General features: G+C 37.1%; 1 protein-coding gene across 2 annotated transcripts in view; it reads left to right on the plus strand.

The window, feature by feature from the left end:
* Positions 1-22,240, plus strand: part of Prkg1 (protein kinase cGMP-dependent 1) — a 1,162,521-nt gene that overhangs the window by 1,014,687 nt on the left and 125,594 nt on the right. For both annotated transcript variants that reach the window (XM_027406413.2, XM_027406412.2), the window contains exon 8: positions 13,402-13,467. In XM_027406413.2, the coding sequence (XP_027262214.1) occupies positions 13,402-13,467 (66 nt within the window). The remainder of the gene's footprint in view (positions 1-13,401; positions 13,468-22,240) is intronic.

A 22,240-nucleotide genomic window follows, 5' to 3' on the forward strand; every position in this document is an offset into this window, starting at 1 on the left:
GGTGAACTCAGATAATCAGTGATTCATTTTTATTATAAGTATATTATTACTTGTCCCATACTTATACTAAGAAATTCTCATTTGTATAAGATTCAAATTAAATTGAATGTGTTTTGCTTTTATTGGTTAAATCTGAGACCTAACTTTATTACAGGAATGGGTGGAATACCAAGGATTTTTTTCTGTGTTACAGGAAAAAAGTTATTTTTATTAATTTCTATAGATTTGAATTTCATATTAAGCCACAATGGAAAATTCCTACAATGTGATTTTAATTCTTGCTTATTCTATGAAAGTATATTTTTGTATTAACAAAAAAGGAATTGATTCAATATGAAAAAATAAGTGTTAATCCTTGAGAAACTTTCCAGATTAATAAAAGAGACATTGGCAAGACAATTATGATGTGTAACACAAATAAGACTGACTATTGTGTTTGGACATGCTATGATAACAATGGAGTATTAATCCTAACTAATATTTTTTGAGTCCTTCACTATGTTAGAGATTGGGTCTAGGTTCCTTTTATGTACTTACTCAACTGTTCTTCATATATTGCCCTTCTAAAGGCTATTGTCTTCCCATTTTGTAAACAAAAGCATAGACAAGAAAAGAACTTAAGATCTGACTACAGATGACATTGCTAATCAATGGTATTTCTATATTTGAACCTGAATGAGTACCACTTACTACCGTGTCTTAGTCTCTTAGTGAAAAGAATTGGGATTACTATCAGTGGGCAATGCATCTTATGTAATTAAATTAATAATATAATATCACAATGATAAATGAATAAATGATGATAATTATGAGTAAAAAGTCTGTTGCTCAATTTCTAGTGGAAATAGCAACAATATAACCATAAACCACTTCTAAATATAACTTAATTATTGTAAACATACTTGAGTATCTTTCAAATGTCTACATATATTTGTATATAATTGTCATCTAACCTCTTAAGAGATCCAGAATAGCACTATCACAGTTGCTTAGGGTGTTAAAAAGAAGATGCCCTTGCTGAAAAATGCCTTCCTTAGTGTGTCATCTAGTTCCTATGATTGCTGCCAACAAAAAGAGGGCAGAGGAAAACCCTGTAAGTGACACTGAAGGATATTATGTCAAGTCTCTTACTTGTTGTAGCTGCCAGTCTGGTGTCTATGTGTGATCAAGCCACAGTGACATAAAAGAGCTCTGTCTCTGATAGTTGCAAGTGATCTGAGTATGAAGGTTGAAGAGGTAGCCCTGTGACGGATAGGTGCTGATAAGTATAGTCCTAACACTAAAAGCCTTGGGCAGCTGGGAAAGATCTCAGAAGCCTTTTCACTCAGAAGTTACTTCTAGGCAATCGAAATGGCTGGCTTCCTACAAATGCTTTCTGCCATTGTAGAGGATCCCAGTTAGGTTTGTTCCCAGCACTCACATCTGTGGTTCACAGCCACAGTTGTCCAGAGTGCACACTGCTGTTGTAGAGGACCAGATCCCAGTACTTACATCAGGTAGCTCACAACTGCATTCACTCCAGCTTCAAGAGACCCAACACCCCCTTCTGGACTCCACAGAAACCTGTGTTCATATCTTTTCCTAAATTTTTAAGTGGGTGCTCTCCATTATGTGTTTTAAAAACGAATTTATAAACATGTTTAACATACCGAACAAATTATCTTTAGGATAGTTAGAAAATTAAGCTGATAATATTTTAGGACCATTTCCATGTACACATATCTCAGTGAATAGCATTCAATATTTTAAGATCACTCCCCTGCTTTATATCTATGTAACAAGTGCTGGAGAGATGTGTAAATCTGTTATAACAAAATTCTTTTTTATTTAAATTAGAAAGAAGCTTGTTTTACAAGTCACTCCCAGTTTCCTCTTCCTCCCCTCCTCCCCTGAACCCCACCAAACCTCATCCCATCTTCATTCTGCTCCCCAGGGAGGGTGAGGCCTTCCATGGGAATCTTCAAAGTCTGATATATCATTTGGAGCAGGGCCTAGGCCCTCCCCCCATGTGTCTAGGCTGAGAGGGTATCCCTCTATGTGGAATGGGCTCCCAGAGTCCATTTGTATACTAGGGATAAATACTGATCCACTACCAGAGGTCCCATAGATTGCCCAGACCTCCTAACTGACACCATGTTCAGGGGGCCTGGGTCAGTCCTATGCTAGTTTCCAACCTATCAGTCTGGGGTCCAAGAGCTTCTCCTTGTTCAGGTCAGCTATTTCTGTGGGTTTCTCCAGCCTGGTCTTGACCTCTTTGCTTGTCACTCCTCCCTCTCTGCAACTAGATTTCAGGAGTTTGGCTCAGTGTTTAGCTGTGCGTGTCTGCTTCTGCTTCCATCAGCTACTGGATGAAGGCTCTAGGATGGCATATAAGGTAGTCATCAATCTCATTATCAGGGAAGGGCATTTGAGGTAGCCTATCCACTATTGCTTAGATTGTTAGTGGGGGGTCATCCTTGTAGATCTCTGAACATTTCCCTAGTGCCAGATTTCTCTTTAAACCTATAGTGGCTCCCTCTATTATGGTATCTCTTTTCTTGCTCCCCTGTATTCTTCCCCTGACTCAATCTTCCTGCTCCCTCATGTCCTCCTCTCCCCTCCTCTTCTCCCCTTCTCTTTCTCCCAACTCCTTCACCCCTCCCTCCATGCTCCCAATTAGCTCAGGAGATCTTGTCCCTTTCCCCTTCTCCTGGGGACCATGTATGTCTCTCTCAGGGTTCTCCTTGTTTCCTAGCTTCTCAGGTGGTATGGATTGTAGCTTGGTAATCCTTTGCTCTATGTCTAAAATCCTCAAAATTCTTGATAGAGGTTGATACGTTAAATAAGTCAAATCTTTTTTGGAGTTTAATTTTATGTAGTGATTTGGCACATGGAACTTTCACTTAAATTGGGCATTCATTTCTGTTATTTATCAATTCACTTGCTTCTGTTTGTCTTTGATTCAAAGTTAATCTTCAGTTTGGCTAAAATTATTCTGTATTAGATGAACTGAATTATAAAGTCACTTAAAATTTTTGTTTAGAGAGTTAGTGTTTTACCCAATTAAGTCAAAATAAGTGATATTTGAGGAACATTTACTAAAAAAGATTATTTTTATGTTAACTTTATTTTAAACTGTTAGATATTACTTTCTCATAAGAGAGGACTATTTAATTCCCAGTCTGGGAATTTTAATTCTCTGTCTGACAATGAGACTCTATCATCTGAAGTGTGTATATTTTCTTTCTATATAAGGCATATTTCAGCCAATGATATAACATTAGTATGCAAATTTATGTAGCACATAGATGCCATATTATGTAGCTTAATATTCGGATGATAGGTTATAATTATAAGCTTTTAATCTCTTTCTAGTAAAAAACTATTCTTGGACACAGGATGAATCATCCTCTGAGGAGCATTGAAAACTATGATATTTAGGACTTTGGAAACTTTCCTGTTAAACACTAATTAATTATGGAAGAGTGCAGTGCAATGATCCCGACTCCACATGTGGAAATTGAAATGAAAAACAAGGTGTCCATATTGATGATGAGACAAGACATAGGAGGCCACACTTTTTTCCTACCTACAAGAAAGCATGACTCCTACAGTGAAGATGTGTTTTTTAGGTGATACTGTCCTAATATGTGACTTACAATTTAGCACTCACCTCAGATATGGATATACAAATAAACATTTAAAAGATAGTTTGGCAACATATCTACTTAGCAAACCAGACAAAGAAGATTCAACTCAGTTCCCACGACAACCCTATAACCAGGTACACATTTCCAGGCATTAACTCCCATGAAGCTAGTCTCTGAGCCAATCAGAAATGGGTTGGCTAACATGGAAGGGGAAATTCCATGGAGCCCCAGCCCTAGACAAAAAACTACAAGCAACTAAGGAAGCTGAGAGCAGGAGAAAAGTCACTGGGGAAGAGCCCCAGTTACTCAATGCTAAGTGGTCAAACTCAATAGGTTACATTTATGTATTTAGGAATATAAGCACAATTAAAGAAAAGTAAACCAGGAATCTGAGGAATTGCAAGGAGGAAACATTGGATGGGTTGGATGGAGGACAGGGAAGGGGGCAGATGATATCTTTTAATTTCACAACAAAAACAAGAATAAAATTGTTATTGTCTTAACAATCAGCCACTGTCAGTCACTTCAATAACCCCTTGTCTGGCTAGTTGGTATTGTAGCATGTAGAGTCTAAAGTTGTAGAATAGTATTGTTGACTTTTATCCCCTACCTGCCTGGATAGCAATGTCTGACATAGCAAAAGCTAACAAGCTTCCCACATGGTTTTTCTGTATTCAGCAACAAAAGTGTGTGGTGTCTTTAGCAATTTGTTCTTACCATTCTGTTGGTCTTAACATCAACAATGTTAATAACATGCATAGTTTTGGAAGACTTCTGGAGACTTTCTGGCCAATACCTTCTCAAGAGATATCCCATACCTAGGATTTTCACTTAATAATAACTCCTGTCTTCTGGGAATGGAATTATCCACTCATGCATGATATTTGATAATTCTAACACTATCTATAAGGGAATGGGGAGTGAATCATCTGAAATGGCCATAGAGAAGTAACAAAAGCCATCAATCATGTCTTAGTATTCAGGAGAATGAAATCATTCAGCTATAGATTATGAAAGAAATATGGGTTAGTGGTGAATCTTAGTTCAGGTAAGATTATGTCGGGAGTACAACAGAAAAGAAATAGTAATAAATATCCATTCTTTTCCTTGCTCTCACTAACTCTATGTATTAAGATGAACCATATGTACTTACTACTATTCAGCCATTTTTAAAATGCAAAAAGTAATTTCATGTCATTCAATTCAATAAACATATGTGTTCATTTTCGTTGAAGTAAACCATACAATGTGAAGTTCTATGTCGAAAATATCATTACGCTATCAACCTAGAAAAAGTAATATGTAAAGGGATGTGAAAATTGAATTCTTCTGATTTCATGGCTCTCTTGCATTTACTGTACCCTTCCATGGATATAGTTCCAAATGATATGCATTGTCTCAGAAAGTGACCTAACATAATGAATGGATGCATCTACACATGTAACCAAGGAAAAGAAACTTTGGAGTTAACTAATGGAACACAGTTTTTCTAGCTGTATAAATTTTTATATTTATTGACATAATCATTATAGATATTTATAGGGTATAATGAGATGCTTCCGCAAACACGTGTTATAAAATTATCAAGCCAAAGTAATTATCTCCTTAAATATTTATTATGCATTTGTTGTAAAAATTATCCAAATGTTCTCTTTCAGCTATTTGAAATTCATATTATAGTTAGCTATAGATACCCTAATATGTGAAGGAGTACCAGAATTTATTCTTCCTGTTTAATGGAACATTTTTTTCTGATCATCAGTCTCTCCCTAATACCTCCTATTATTTTCCCAGTGTCTTAGTTACTGTTCTATTGCCGTGAAGAGACACCATGATCAAGGAAAATCTTGTAAAAGAGAGAATTTAACTAGGGGCTTGCTTACAGTTTCAGAGAGTTAGTCCACATCATCATGGCAGGAATATGGTGGTAGGCATGCCAGCTTGGGGCTGAGAGCTTACATCCTAATCGACCGTCAGTCAGAAAGACAGACTCTGGTTCTGGTAGGATCTTTTGAAACCTCAAAACCCTCCTCTAAGGACACACCTCCTCCAACATGTCCACACCTCCTAATCCTTCCAAAACCGTTCTACTAAAGGGAGACCAAGCATTCAAACATATGAACCTAGGAAAGCCATTCTTATTCAAACTACCAGATCCTGCCTCTGGTAACTACAATTCCACTCTTAAATTTCATGGGATTAACTTTCTTAGGTTCTATGTATGAGAGATATCATAAGGTATTTGGCCTTTTTCTGTGTCTGGCATTTTTAGAGCAACACAATCTTGTAAATTTATCCACTTTGTCACAAATACCATAATTCACCTTTATGGTTCAATAATATTCCATTGTGTATAGATATACCACATTTTATTAATCCATGCTTCCATACCTTGACTACTGTAACTAAGAGCAGATTTGCAAAAGTAAAACACAACGGAGAAAGAGATAGAGACCCTGCATACGGCACAGGGAAGTTGTTTATCTGGGCATCTCAAGTAGTGTTTTTCTCTTCTACACAAAGTCTACTGTGTTTCTAAATGAATCATGGGGAAAGCCTCTGCAGTAGCATTCCCTCATGATTTAACAGCTAAAAATAAAAACAACCCTCTGCCAAGTCCACATTCTAAGGCAGATCGACCTCAGTGTAAAGCCCTTAGTATTAGACATGTGAAGAATCTAGTAAATGTTATACATATAAGCCCATATAAATGGTGTGTGTGAGCACTTGAGTGCGCATGAGCATGTGTGTGTGTGTGTGTGTGTGTGTGTGTGTGTGTGTGTGTGTGTGTGTGTGTGCACACGCACGCACACAGCATGCATGCACGAATGTGTGCTTGTATGACTAACACAGGGTTTCAGACTTCAAACGCTTTATGTTCTTCCCTCAGCCTCTTGAGTGCTGAGATTGCAAGTGTACACTACCATGCCTAGCTAGATCTACCATTCTGGATGTGTTGTAGGCAGGTTAGCATATTAAGTTATAAAAGCAGATCGTTATTAGGGTATTTAGTCCCTTTTTTAAATCAGAATTTGATTCCTTAAACTAAACATCTCTCTGTATTTTATGAATAAAAGTTACTTTCTTAAGAATATAAAATTTGTCTTAGTTCACCTCTAAGACCTACGTGCTATCCACTGTGGAATCAGCCTGGAATAATTATTTTAGTAATTTTAAGGTGTATTTTTATATACTAATTTACTTTTCTTGGAATGATTGATGGGATGCTGAATCAGGTTATATTTACAATTTTTGAAGAACTATGCACACCTGCTTTGCATAATGGCATACTAGTGTGCATTTCTAACAACTGTGTATGAAGTCCTCTTTATACCATCTTAAGCCATATTTCTGTACTTTTCTTCCTAACAGTAGCCAGTCTAAATTCGATGAGACATTTGCCAGGTTCTAGTTTTCTTTTCCTTGATGAGTAGTGACAATGTTTTTTTTTTTTCATTGTTAGGTATTTCCATTTTAAAAAACAATCCATTTTGGTCTTTTGACCATTTTTCAAGTTAATTATTTGGAAACTTTGGCCATTGGCTTTTCTGGAGTTCCTTCTAGTTCCAGACATCAGCCGCTTGTCAGATGTACAGAATGCAGATATCCCCCTGGTTATTATGTTACCTCTACATACTGATGACTGTTTTCTTTGATGTCTGAGGCTTTTTGTTTATTTTTTTGTTCATGCTTTTGAGATCACATCTAAAAATGTACTGCTCATATTAATATCAAATAGTACTTCTGCTATATTTTCTTTTAATTGTTTCAAAGTTTACGGTTATACATTTAGTCTTTAATCAACTTTTAATTGATTTTTGTATGTGGTGAGAGAAAGGAATCATAGTTCTTATGCATGTGAATATCCAATTCCCTAGCATCATTTATGGAAGAGACTATTCTTTCTCCAAACTGTGGTTTGTGACCAAACCTTTGTTGATAAAATGTGTTAACTAAAGCTCATTGGTTATTCTGTGTCAAACATGATTTTAAGGTCTATCATTTCTTTATTCACTGATTAATTCTACATGCAGTATATTAGTTTTATTAGAATTGGGGTATTAATCATTTTGGAATAGTTTTGTAGTTGAATTAGAAGTGGAAATGAGAGTGATCTGATTCAGAAAACAAAACAAAACAATCACAAAGCTGCTTAGGGGTCCTGTTTTCAAACAGCAGTCAGCTTCATCACAAACTACACAATTTCCTGTAAATAATGCACAGCAATAATACTGTCAATTCCATTTATGTGCTTCTTGGATGCTTATTGTATCCTATACATTTTGATTATCTTTACTTGTTTCTTTTTGAATTTTACTATAAAAAGGATTTGCTTCATCCTGTGCGAATGTCATTTAACTGGAACATTAAACTGTTGCACACAACAGAGAATGAAGGGCTAAGCCTGTGTATTGCTGTAAGCTCATAGGCAATTGGAGGAGTGTCAGTTTTCATGAAGGCTGGCACTAGGGGAGTGCTAGGACTCTGCTAACAGCAGTCATGCTGCCTCAGGGCTGAAAAGGGAGATCCCTACTCTGGCAGCTGTCTCTCCTCTCCCCCCCCCCCCCCCGCCATGAACTCTGCTCTACCTTGGCTTACTACCTCTGTGCTTGTTCCCTTGAGACATCCATGCACCATAAAGTTCTATAGTAGCCACGATTACAGGATAATTGCTTCAGAAGAAGAGGAATCCATGTAAAGCCTTGTTATGGATTATTCAGACACTGACAGTAACTCTACTTTGGGATACAGCGATGATGAAGATTCCAGTGATGAAGTTCACAGAACATCAGAGTCTGTATTTGTAGATATCTGGGGATATTTCAAAGTTCTGTAATTTCACCAGAAGAGTTTCTAACTCTTCACAAAATGTTTTAAAAGAGATTACTACTAAACCATGAAGCTTTGCTTTTACTTTTATAAATCGATAATGTGCTTGTGAAAATACTTGATAATTGGCCAAGCAGTAGCTAGTTTTGCAATGGTCCATTTTCTATCACTACTATTATTAGTAATGCTTAAATCAGCTAACCTGCAGGAACAGAACTGTGTGAATGTTAGATTTTGCTTTTAAAAGGCTGTTGTGTCTGGATTGATAAGTATATAACAAGTTTTATTTAATACAAAGTAGAAAGATTCACGTGCTGAGCAATTAGAACAGTGTGTATTTAGTGTGGGCATTGCCTTACAATTATAGGTGTATAATATTCTCATGTATAATCTCAAAAAACTTAGGATCTACTAAATACACACCAAAGAGTAAAAATGAAAGAAATCAAGTTAATTTAAAAAATGTCTCCTTCCATGTTTTTCTTTTTCTCCATGTCTACACCAGTAGTAAATACAACATTTCTAGGTTGGTCAATATTCTCTATAAAAATATAACAACCATGAATGTCTAAAATGCCTAGTGACAACATAAAGTCATTAGGGTCCTCCTCTATTATATGTACTTGGATCATTAAACCAAAATCCAGATTGCATTTATTTTTACCATGGTCCTTGGACCAACAACAGAAACAAATATACACAATAACCACAGCATTGGCAGTTTCTTCCTGTGCTACCCTTTCATTAGAAGCATGTCTGCCAAAGTGGAAGATTAACACACACTAAAGCCAAATCAGGCAGTATTCTGTTCCTCAAACAAGCAGGGTCTCTGAGCATTTCCGGACCCATGAATAGAGGGGCAGCATTACCTGAATAGTAGGAACAATGGAAATGTAGTGGCAGCATGACTTAGAGTCAAATGAACTTGACATTAAATAACTGCCGAGTATTACATGACAGTATTATTAACCTGCATAGCAGGTTAGGACATATCCATAAATTAAAATTCTAATAATTTAAGAGTTAAATGACTATCAGATTGATTTTGTGGTTAGACATCAAAATACTTTGGCGCTGGCTTTATTAACAAATGTAATTTTATGTTAGATATTATGAGGACTGCTCAAAAGTTATTCTGTGTTTTAATACATGTATAATTATTATAAAATTTATTCTGACAAAGTATATGAGCAGTGTTGATTTTCAGAAAGAATTTGATTCAGAAAACAGTCAATAAACTGTGTTCAACTTCAAGAGCTGGGTCTTACTGTGGATAGTTTATGTAGCTTGTATTCTCATGTGTTCATCTGAGACAAAATAACTGCCATTTGCTATGTTCAATAAATGGTATTTGTATGAATGCCTTTTATGCAATGCTTAACATATTCTTGTGTTTAATATGCAACCTTACTAGCTTGGTTATTTAAAAATATAATAGATGTGGATGGCTAAAATGCCTAGTAACAACATAAAGTCACTAGCATCTCCCCCTTTTTACACATTGCAACATTAATAACTAAATCCAGATTATATCTGTAAATACAACATAAAATATTTTATTGAACTTCTTAGTAGTCTTGATATTTTTTTCAGTCTACATAAAAATTCTTCTGCTTCAGGAAAACATTGTATTTAACGTTAAAATTTTGTCTAATTTAGATAATATAATAAAATCTTAAACTATTGCCTATTTATGATTAATTGATTAACTTATATCCACAAAATATATTCAAAATCAAATACTGTTGTTTATATTATTTTAAAAATTCTTAATAGTCAAGATAGAAATATTTCTAAATAGGCAATTTCCATTTTTTTCTCCAATTTTTGTGGAAGGTAGCAGAGATCAAAGGATCTCACTGTGTAGTATATATAGCCCAGGATGGCCTTGACCCATGATGCTCCTCCAAGTGCTTAGAAACTAGTTACAGGTTTGCACCAGTGCAGACGGTCTAAATAGGCAACATTATAAATAATAAATGTGAAGGTAGATATGGAAGAGTAGGTTTTAAATGATATTTTTATAAAGTCATGGTAGCATTGTTTTAAGAAACCATTTGTCGGCTGGGCATTGATGGCGCAGTCCTTTAATCCCAGCACTCGGGAGGCAGAGGCAGGCGGATCCCTGTGAGTTCGAGGCCAGGCTGATCTCCAGAGCGAGTGCCAGGATAGGCTCCAAAGCTACACAGAGAAACCCTGTCTTGAAAAAACAAAACAAAACAAAAAAAGAAGCCATTTGTACTACCTTATGATGCTATAAACACATGGTGAAAATAAGTTATTCACAAGCTATGAAACCTGTGTGAATGATGTGCTTCTGCTGGCTGTGTTTACTTCACACACAAAAATCACCTCTATAGAAAATGGCAGTGTATAATGAAAATATATCATCTGCACTTCTCACTTTGTTACTGGGTAAGAGTAACACTGAATGGCTTCTTTTCATTCTTATGCTCAGGTAGGAAAACTGAGGTTTACATAGTTTATGATCTGTAAATCTTGGATTAACAGCAAGTTCCTGTGACTCTGAAGTCTGAACGTAGGGCTGGATAAATGGATTAGCAGTCAAGACCATATCTAGTCTTGCAGAAGTCCCCAGTTCCATTCCCTAACATCCATTGGTGGTTTAAAGCTGCCTGAAACTTTGACCTTTGAGGTCACTGCATTTCTGTACACTGATCATGATGATGATGATGATGATAATGATGATAATGATGATGATGATGTTATCTGAGCTCTAGCACCTCCAGGTTCAGGAATGCAATACCCATGCCCTTCTCATAGCACACACTAAGAAACTCCTATATTGGGCATTAAGAATTAAATAGGGAGCAAATCTAGCCATCATCCCTTGGCTTTATATGGTTTAGCAGAAGAGAGATTGAGTCACTTGGTTTTTATAGCCACATAAATAAATGTATGAGTTTTAAGTAGTGATAGCCACTTCCATGTGGAGATATGTAAGGTAATGAGAGCAGATACACAGGGAAGCCCACTAGCTAATTCAGGATGGCATGCCTTAGGAAAGGGCACTGGGAATAGGATCCAAAGGACAAACAAGGGTGGAAAAGGCATCCAGTTGGAGAGAAGTTCTTAAACCTGAGAACAGCGTGTTATGAAGACTGCACAGGAGAGAGAATATGTTTGCCAATTTTGAAAGGAGGCCATGTTCTTTGGAAGACAAAGAATGTGAAGTAGGCATAAGAGGCACACACTGGCAGCTCCTGAAACTATAATAAAATTTTACAGTCAGAGGAAAACTTTGTGTTGTGGGTAGATTTAAAAATCTTTTCCTGGGGTAGAAGAACCAGGGGGAGGTTGGATCTGGGGAAGAGGGGAGGTGGGGGAGAGATTGGGAGGAGGGGAGAGAGGGAAAGCTGCAGTCAGGATGTATTATATGAGAGAAAAATAAATCAAAATAAAACTTAAAATTTAAAATACACAATAACAAAGAGCTTTCTTCTGTAAAGTACAACACATTAATGAAAAAGGTGTGTAAGAGAATACTATTCTGCAGCACCTGAAAGCACTGTTCATGAAATGTCATGGACGCAGAAACCTGTAGAATCTCATTCGAAAACATAAAAGTGGACCACAGTAATGAAAAGGCATGCCATAGTCTTGTTTGGAAAAATTAGTATCAGAAACAGTTGCTCCTAAGATCAGTGTATTAATTCAATATGTATTTACAAGAATCCTAATGTGGGTTTCTTTAAAGGAAGAAAAATGATTTTCAGGTCAGTATCAAATAATGAATGCTGTAAAATATCACAAGGGTATTTCTGGAAATGTTAGAAAAAGAATACTTGTTTTTGATTTTCCAAATACCAAATGCTGCTTCTGTTAAGCAGCTGTAACCCAAACAAGATGATATAGCAACAATGAAAGAAATAATGGAAGACATGTCAATTCGGAAAATTACAGAATCTAGAGTATGTATCAGAACTTTTGTGTGTCTTCAATAGTAAAAAGATCCTTTGGGAACATTTTTATTTTCAATATTTTAGATGCCCAGTTTGGGTAGAACATTGTATTTTGTGATCTGAAAACCTATCAACACAGTATTTTCCTATGCAATTGCAATTGCAATTACCTCTGTGTTCAAGCATATTTTCCATTAATTATTTTGGTTTAGAAATGTTATTATAGGAAAAAAGGTGCACTGTCAGGTGTAATTTAATGTTATGACAATGATAATACTGAGTTTATGGTAGCTGAAAATGACTTGTGAACTTAATTTACCAGATCCATCTTTCATGATTAGAGGTACGTGGGGAAGATTTTCAAAGGTCTCAGAGGCAGACATCACTTTCTATAGTTAAAAATTACATGTTTTTGAAGAGATAGTCTTTATATATTTAAGTCACTGTGAGTAATATTTGTTATAATATTTATATATTTACATCACTGTGAGTAATATCAAATACTTGAAGTACCATGAGCTCTGGGACAGATGGATAACTATATACCATTAAGTCCCCAAACCTAAGTTGCATTAAGCAGTGTTACTATACTAAGAAAATATTTAAAACTGGTCCTTTGATCTCAGAGTTACAATGTCAAATTGATAACAGTTGAATTAAACACTCTTTTTCCACGGGTATGTCTTTAGACTCTTTAAAAGCTTTAATCTATTCATTCCCATTTGTATCATCATGTGATTAATTTAGAAATCCCCCCAAAGAGCAAAGACATTGGTCTTATAAAATATTCTTCCACTTGTGTAAGTGAAACTTTAAGTTTGATAATTGTAACAACTGTGTTATAACTGCAGGGAATGTGTGATTTATAATGTGTATAAAGTGGTTCTTTGCATGAAGCCTTAACCTGGAAGTGCATAATTCAAAAAAGTGTATAGACTGTGTTTTCTGGATGTGTTGCTATAGTCATTTGCTTTTGGCCTTAAAGGCTGTCCATCCTAACGTGTCTATTTTTTATGCAGGGAGGATGTGAGAACAGCAAACGTAATTGCCGCAGAGGCTGTCACATGCCTTGTGATTGACAGAGAGTAAGTACATTGCTTTTTCTATGCATAGCACATACTCATATCAGCCATATACATGTTTCTGGAATTAGTCATCATTTTTTAGAGGTTTAGTACTTGTTTAAAGTCTTTTCCTTTCCAGATGAGATCTATATTTTATTCTCGTATTATTTTTAGAAGTGGCTAGCTCTGCCAATCTAGCCTTGTAATCTTTAATAAGATACTTAACCACTCTGAACTTCAGCTCCACAGGCTCACTTGAAAAGTGAAGATAAAGCAATATCATAGGATATTTTGAGGATTAGTAAGAACGTGTAATTAAAGCATTTGCAGAGTTCCTTTAACTCGGGAGGTGCTTAGCTAGTGCAGGCTATTTTGGTGTCCTATTTAGAAACATCATTGTTATTGCTTTGAGTATGTTTAAGGTTTCTTTTCTGTTTCTCTATTCTGAGACTCCTACACCAGAAGCTTCACGGAAGACACTCCTCTAAAAAGCATCAGCTTTGGAAGTGGACAAGAGCCTATTTAGAGAAGTGAATGTCTGTCTCACGACATCCATCACTGTCTTGTTTCTTCACTTCATTATAGTTTACAGTTCTTACTGAGATGATAAGTAACCAGAAGTAACTTATTGCCACTTAAATATGGCTCATATGCATGTTAGCCACATGGAACCAGGTTTCTCTCAATGCAGTGTGTGTGAATGAGTTTCTCAGAAAGGCTAAGAGCCTGCCCCAGAAAGAGTAGATAGGAAACCATTTTGGTAGACCCTCCCATCTGCTTGAGGCATTGTGCTGCCATGAACTACAGCTGAGGAACATAGGGCAAAGTTAGGAAGCTAGAACTGGGTGAGCTTAGGGGACTCTGAGTGGAGAGGTTCCTTATTTGATAAACAATTCCTATTTTTGAGGTCTCTTCATGCTGGATCAAGAGAAGCTGCTACCAGGTGGCTGAATCCACAGGGAGCTCTGAAATGGTTGCCATTGTGGGGCCATTTATAGGAGGAAGGTGTAATAAGGAATCAGATTGAAAAGGATAAAAACAAAGGGTTGAATATCTAACTAAATTAAAGACCAAGAAATAAGATAAGGATATTGTTAGGGCAGAGAAAGTTAGATGTAGAAGCAGAATCAGTTCAGGAGGCATGATGATGTTCCCTTGAGAATGAAATCCACGCGTGGGTATGCAATCTTGGATACTTAAGACAGATGTTTTTCAGGAAGCCATAGATGTGGACAGGAGCTCCTTCTACCACTACCTTAAAGTTAACACTAACATTGCCTACATAGACTTAACAGCTGAAGTCATTAGATAGGGTAAAATTCCATGAAAGAAAATAAAGCTAAAATAAAGCTAAATAGATCAGAATTTGTTAAAACTCAGTTAAGTTCAGACAAGGGAAGAAAAAGAGATGAAAGAGAAGCCAAGACCATAGGAGACAGTGCAGTTTAGAAAAAGAACATCTCAAGAAACGAGAGAAATTAAATCCTAAGCTAGAGAAATAGACAATTAATGAAATATCAGTTCACAACCAAGAGTTTTCTAACAAAACTGGATGAGATCAAGATACTAAATTACAACTAGACATAGCAAGAAGTGTGAAAACTATTGCCCAGTGTAGTAATTGCACATAATTATGTACACCTCAAAAAGCTAGAAGAAAGGCCTTTTAGTGCATTCCCCACAGACAAGTAGGAAACATTTAAGAAGATGAATATACTTAACTGATTTAAACATTATACAATATATGCAAGAATTAAAACATCATGTTGCCCTATTAATACACACACAATTTGTATGGTTTAGTATACAAATTAAAATGAATGTAAAAATTAAAGAAAGTGTGAATAATGTTAAGTGTTAGAGAGAGTTCAGATAAATGATCTCATATCGTTGATAGGAATACAGATTAGTGTAACCATAATAAACTACCATTTGATTCACTAATACTGTTCCTGGATACTAGAGAGACTGAAAATCAGTATTTCAAAGGGTTGTGATCTCTTTGCAAGCATTGAAGAATTAGCTATAATATGCCAAAATATTAAAACAGTCCAAGTGCCCATTGGTGGATGAATGAGTAAAGAATATACAGTACATATTAATGTATATATAAAGAATATACAGTAAATATCACCCAGCCTTAAGGGGTAAAGTCCTGCCATTTATAACAACATGGGTGAATCTGGAAGACTGCTATATGAAATTGGTCATGCAAAGAAAGATAAATAACACCTGATCTCAATCATGGATGTCAGAAGGAAAGGGCAAACGATGGCTATGAGAAGTTGGTGGAGAGAGAAGGGAAGAATAGGAGGTTGTTGATCAGAGACTATAAAATTAAATAGGCTGAATAGGCCTTAAAATGAGTTGCACCTTAGAGCAACTATTGGAAATGTTGTTGTCGTCGTCACTTTGATTTTGAGACACACCTCACTGTGAAGCTCTCATTGGCCTAGAACCCAGTGTATGGACCAGGTGGCTCAAACTCAAGGAGATCTTCTTGAGTTTGCCTCCTGAGACCTTGGATTAAAGTTATGCACTTAGAAAAACAGTTAGATGGAAGGCTAAGGCAGGCAGATACGAGTTTGAGTCCAGCATGCTACAGAGTAAGTTTGAAACAAACTTGGGCTACATATATAGAACCTGTATCCAAAAAATACATAAATGAACAACAGTGACAATAAACTTGAGGCGTATTATAAAAAAGAGAGGAGAGAATGTGTTTACATTTACTGCTTTGGTTTAGTCTCCCTGCATTGCACACACATTTCAAGACATCTCCTTGTACCCATTAATAGATGCTATTATAATTTATCAATAAAATTAGTATTTAAAATACACATGGAACCTGGCATTGTGACCCATGCCTATAATACCACTTAGGAGGCTGAAGCACAAGGACTGCCATGGACTATAGGCCAGCCTGGGTCCACAGTGAATTCTAGGTCATCCTGGACTACACTGCAACTCTGTCTCAAAAAAAGGAGAATTTCCAAAATAAAATAAATATAAAACTTCAGTTGTTTAAATACAGGAAGAGAAAGAATGAGGGATGGTGAGGCTTATCCTAGTTTTAAAACCTTCTGATGGTAAGTTTGAGCAGATATCCAGAGAGGGGGCAGAATTGAGATGCTGAAGGAAAAGCTGGTTATGCTGAGTCTGGGGACTGTAGGCATGTGAAGGAAGACTGTTTCAGATTCACATCCTCCTTGTGTTTTCATTCTTAAAAAGCAGCTTTTGAAGGTAGTCAAAATATAAAAAAGATGGTTAAGAGATCTGTGAAGAAATGTTGCATTTTGACTATGAAAAGTTATGGAAATGTATTGTCATATTGTCTCTAAAGCATAAAATAGAGAAACTGACATAGAAAGATGAGAGCAGATCGGAGTGTGGCAACCTAGCAGGGACTGCTGGGTGATCACAGCACTTTATACCCTGCAGTCCTTTACACATCATACGTTTTCATATCTGTGAGAGGTAGGTAGCATGCTTTACAGATGATGAAGCAGACGCCCACCGAGGTTGATAACCTGTCAGTTCTAAAGTAACTAGAACCCATATTAACTTAACCTTGGGCATGAAAACTGGACAGGACTTTGAGGATAATTGTCATTTAGTCTTGCTCCATCCCTTCTGCCCTTTGATGTTGTAAGAGCCAAAGAAACATCAAATAGCATTGCACATACATGTTCTTCCTCGTCCTTCTCTTTTCCTATCCCTAGGCTTATCCACTGTGCAGTAGAGATGGATAGGTATTGACAACAGAGCTCAACACTTGAATACTGTCCAGATCATGTTATGAGAATATGCAAAACTACTCAAACTCTTAAACATCACATTCCTTTTCAATGAGACAAGGGGATAATATTACCTATATAATGAAATTGGCCTGAAAGCAAATAGTTTATCATGTGTAAAGGAGCATGCATAGCAGAACATGTGTGATAAGCTCCATGTAAAAATAAATGTGTCCTTCCTCTTCTTAAGTAGGACATGGGGACCCTTGAGACATTTTTCATTCTCCTCTTTAAGTAGAAAATCATATAGGAGAGGTCCAGTTTTACACATAAATACAAAAATAGACAAATTGAGTATTTGAATATAGGGACTTATAACTTTTAGGGGAGATCTTGAGCATCCAAGAAAGCATTAAATCCATAGCTGAGGTGGGGGCACAGAAAGAGACAGAGACGAGAGACAGAGACACAGAGAGAACTAACTGCAATGGAGGGATCTTGTCAAAACTGCTGCTGGAACCTAATTTATGTCCAATTAGAGGAGCACCGGGGCATCATTCTGTGCAAACAGATGGCAGACATTAGGGCTGTCAGCAAAAGGAGCTCCCTTCACTAATTTACAAGCTAGGTACCACATGCCATAAGCCAGCGGTTACACTTTCCTAGGGGGAAGCAAAAGAACACCATTGTAAGCAATCATGAATGTCAGGCTTTTGCTTTAAAGAAATGCTCCTTGTCAAATCAGAAAGTGACGAGATGGTTGTTCCCTCCAACAGCATTCCCTGAAGATTTTCTTCATCATATATCTGTTTCATTATCTTTGCTCCCATAAATACTGGTCCCCCTGATTCCTGTCTTTCCAGCTTTGACATCATATCTGATGTCCCCACATCCTTCTTCCCTTTGCTCTGAAGGCATCATATCTCTTTGCTGTTCCCAAAACACAACACACACACACACACACACACACACACACACACACACACACACACCTGTTTTTCATTTCTGCATGGCTTAATTCCATTCTTTCATTTTCTCATCCTTTTCTTTAATCTTTGAATTAATTTTGGTAAGGGCTAATGAAGGATTAAGATATTTCTGTGCAAGGGCTGTCGGTTTTTGATGACATGCCCCCTAAAGACTAAAAAGTGAGTGAGAAACTGGAAAACTGTTTCAGGTTTTCAGGAACCTTCAGAGAATGGAGGGCAGATTGGAAAGGAAACTCTTAGAGACAATGGTTCATACACACACACTATTCTAACCACACCAATCAGTTCAGTTTCCTGGGGGGGGTTATGTACCAATGGTAATATGTCCACCTAGGTCACCTGTGTCTTCTTTATAGACCATGCCATTCTGTCCACATGATTGGATGACTGAAACTCCATATGCCACATCACCTGTGGCTGTATTACTGTGTATTTGTGTTTGTGTGTGTGTGTATGTCTATATTACTCAGCTGAGAGGGTGATAAACTTAAAATATTTCATAGTGTTTGCATTTCTTACAACCTAGGTAATTTTTATTTTGGTTCATTTTCAGAAAGAAAGTTGGGGTGATGTGAGGATATTGGCAGGATGATTACAAGAAAACAAATGTGCCTTGTTAGAATGCTGTCTGCTATCATCATTTGGCCTGGTCTTTTTTCCTCTCTCTCTTATTGACTATTATGCTTTTCAAAGACACGTACTAAGTAAGAAAGATAAAAATCCCAAAGTTTAGGAAGACACTGGATTAGTTTAGCTTAATGATGTGAGTTGAATTACAGCCTGTCCTTAACAAGTGTGATCTAACTACAAAACAAGCACATTTCCATAAAAAGAAGGCTATTCCAGGAATAAATAGTCAATGTAGTTTAAAGTCACAGAAAGAAGATGGAGGGACAGCTCTTCATGATGCTTGCTTTTCTTAATGCCTTAAACTGGTCACAGACCTTGCACTTTTGCTGTTCCTCCCATCATTGACAATCAGCTTCTCTGGCTAGGATGTGAATTGAGTTCCATACTCAGCTTAGTAGCTGGGCCAGAGTTCACTGCTTACTTGTCCTGCATTAGCCATCCTTGGCCATATACTTGCCATTTACAAGACTTCAAGGTAAATATATGAGTGGTTTCTAGCTCTTCTCTGTTACACAAAGAACAGAGTGCCTCTCGGATTCTATAGACTCTATGAAGAGTCCACATTATTCATATCTTGATGGGAAGTGACAAAACTCAGCACATTCTTATTTACAAATCACTGTTTGAAAAAATCGGCAGGTTTTAATGGGTTGTCCAATACCAAGAGGTCAGTTATGAGATTATACACATACAAGCAGAATTAAATGAATCCGCAGGGGTGTGTGTGTGTGCGTGTGTGTGTGTGTGTGTGTGTGTGTGTGTGTGTGTGTGTGTGTGTGTGTGTGTAAAACAATTAAAGAAAAAGAGGCCATGGATTTAAGGAGTAAGGCAGGGCATGAGAGGACTTGGAGGGAAGAGAGAGAAGGGAGAGGATGATATTGTATTTATTTTAAAAGTGCCCTTCCCCTATAATGAGATTGATGACTACCTCATATGCTATCCTAGAGCCTTCATCCAGTAGCTGATGGAAACAGAAGCAGAGACCCACAGCTAAGCACTGAGCTGAATGCCTAGAATCCAGTTGTAGAGAGGGAGGAGTGATAGGCAAAGGGGTCAAGACCATGCTGGGGAAAACCCATAGCAACAGCTGACCTGAACAAGGGGGAGCTCATGGACCCCAGACTGACAGCTTGGAAACCAGCATAGGAGGGAACTAGGTCCCCTGCACATGGGTGTCAGTTAGGAGCCCTGGGAAGTCTATGAGGCTCCTGGTAATGAAACAGCATTTATACCTAGTGTACAAATGGACATTGGGAGCCCATTCCCCATAGAAGTATACTCTCTCAGCCTAGACACACAGCAGGAGGGCCTAGGCCCTGCCCCCAAATGATATGACAGACTTTGATGATCCCTCATAGAAGGCCTCACCCTTTCTATGGAGCAGAAGAGGGATGGGATGGGGGTTGGGGGGGGGGGGCGGGGGAGAATGGGAGGGAGAGGGAACTGGGTTTGATACATAAAATAAGATTGTTTCTAACTTAAATAAAAAAGAAAAAATAATGAAAAGTTCATTGTTTGCAATTCTCAATGAACTAATATATATATTTTTAATATGGTAAAGAAAGAGAAGATAAAATTTTATAAGAGATTAGGTGACTCATAAATAGCCCAAAAGATGTTTAAAAGGAGCGAGAAGGCATGCTTGCTCTGTGGAGGGCAGACAATGACCTCCTCAGGTTTGTGGGGAGTCATCTTTCTCACTAAAGCTTATTTCTACCATGTGGCTCCAAAGCTGCCCTTTTCTAACCCTTTCTCAAGATGAACTCTGTTTTGCAGGTGAGGATACAAGTCCAGGTGTACCACTCAGTTCACACTGTTTAATCATAACAATTAGTAAGACAGCTGGAAACGTTACATTGTTACATTTCAGTATCTTTTGATAGATCTTAGAATTTTAAAATAGACTTTGTAAACCCACTCTTACAAATCCTCTAGTTAAGAAATGAGAGTTGAAGCCAGGTAGTGGTGGTGGGAACACCTGTAATCCCAACACTCAGAAGGCAAAGGTCGGGGGATCTCTGTGAGTTCGTAGCCAACCTGGTCTACAAAGTGAGTTCCAGGACAGCCTGTGCAGCTATACAGAGAAACCCTGCATGAAGAAAACAAAAAACGAAAAATACCCCAAAAGGAACCCCCCCAAAAAAAACAGAAATGAGGACTGAGTCACAGAAGGAAAATAGATTTCTAGCTTTCTATTTCTGGTCTGAACTATATACCTTATGACATCTGATATGTCAATACTGCCTCCCCTCTATGATATAATTCATTGGATGACCAAGACAGGAAACTCATCCAAACACTTATGTAATGGAAAAAGCACATATTGAGCCTTCAATCTGTGTTAAATTTTAGACTCAGTGTTATGAGTTGATAGATAGATAGATAGATAGATAGATAGATGTAGATAGATATGAAAACAGACAGCTGCCTTCAAGGATAGTTGCACTTCTGAATGAACAGATAAGATCAAAACAAAGAAGAAACTTATACTGATATTTTATAAACTTAGCTGATGTATCTGGTGCTAATTCTACTACTTTTTTTAAAAGACCAAATATCAGTGAATAAAATGCTTCAGTTTCAAATGACATTCCATTTGGATAAGCACCACCAAAAGTCAGATCCCAACCATTCTGGTTAAATAGTTGGAATTAATTGATTAATATGTCAGGTTCATTAATTCAGTTATTTTAGTTGACTACATCAAAAGCATGAAGGCCTTTACTGACTCACTTTCATGAGAAATTGTCTTGCTATTGTTTTTTACTGTGCCATGTTCCTTTTACTTGCCATATTATGAATTTACATTATCTATTTTAACGTACATTCTACAATTATAAGGGAAGGACAGAATGTTTTTGAACAGCTATGCCAGGGAAAGTCTACTGGCTATCAGATACTATAGAGTACATGCTAGAGGAATTACAAGCACACACTAGGATGAAGAAGCAAAATGCTTCATTCTTGCTTTGTTTCTCCAGTGCTGACAGCATGTCAATACTAATCAGCATGGGGAAAATACTGAAAATGTAAGACACATTTTCAAAAGCCAGTTAAAGGGCTAAAAAAAAAAATCTAAGCATGAGGATGCATGCCTGTAATTCCCCATAGTTGAGTAGCTAAGGCAGAAGAATCATTTTGAGTTCAAAGCCAGTCTAACTCTACTTATAAAAGTAATGTAAACAAAAATAAAAGATGAGAGAAAAGAGTCAAAACCAGGACACATTCCAATCCAAATCCTGTCCTGCCACCCAGGGACATAAAGATGAAGACATGGGCTTCTCCTATCTGATGTTAACTTGTGATCCTAACAATTCAAGGATGAACAAATAGTAAGAACTGGGGGCAGGAGGTGTTTTGCCTGAAGCTTCTCAGGGAACTTCTTGGACGAAGTGACTTTTGAGCAGCTAGGTTGTTTTAAGTATCAGTAGGAGTTTT

This window comes from Cricetulus griseus, chromosome 3 (genome assembly GCF_003668045.3).
Source record: "Cricetulus griseus strain 17A/GY chromosome 3, alternate assembly CriGri-PICRH-1.0, whole genome shotgun sequence".
Lineage (NCBI taxonomy): Eukaryota > Metazoa > Chordata > Mammalia > Rodentia > Cricetidae > Cricetulus > Cricetulus griseus.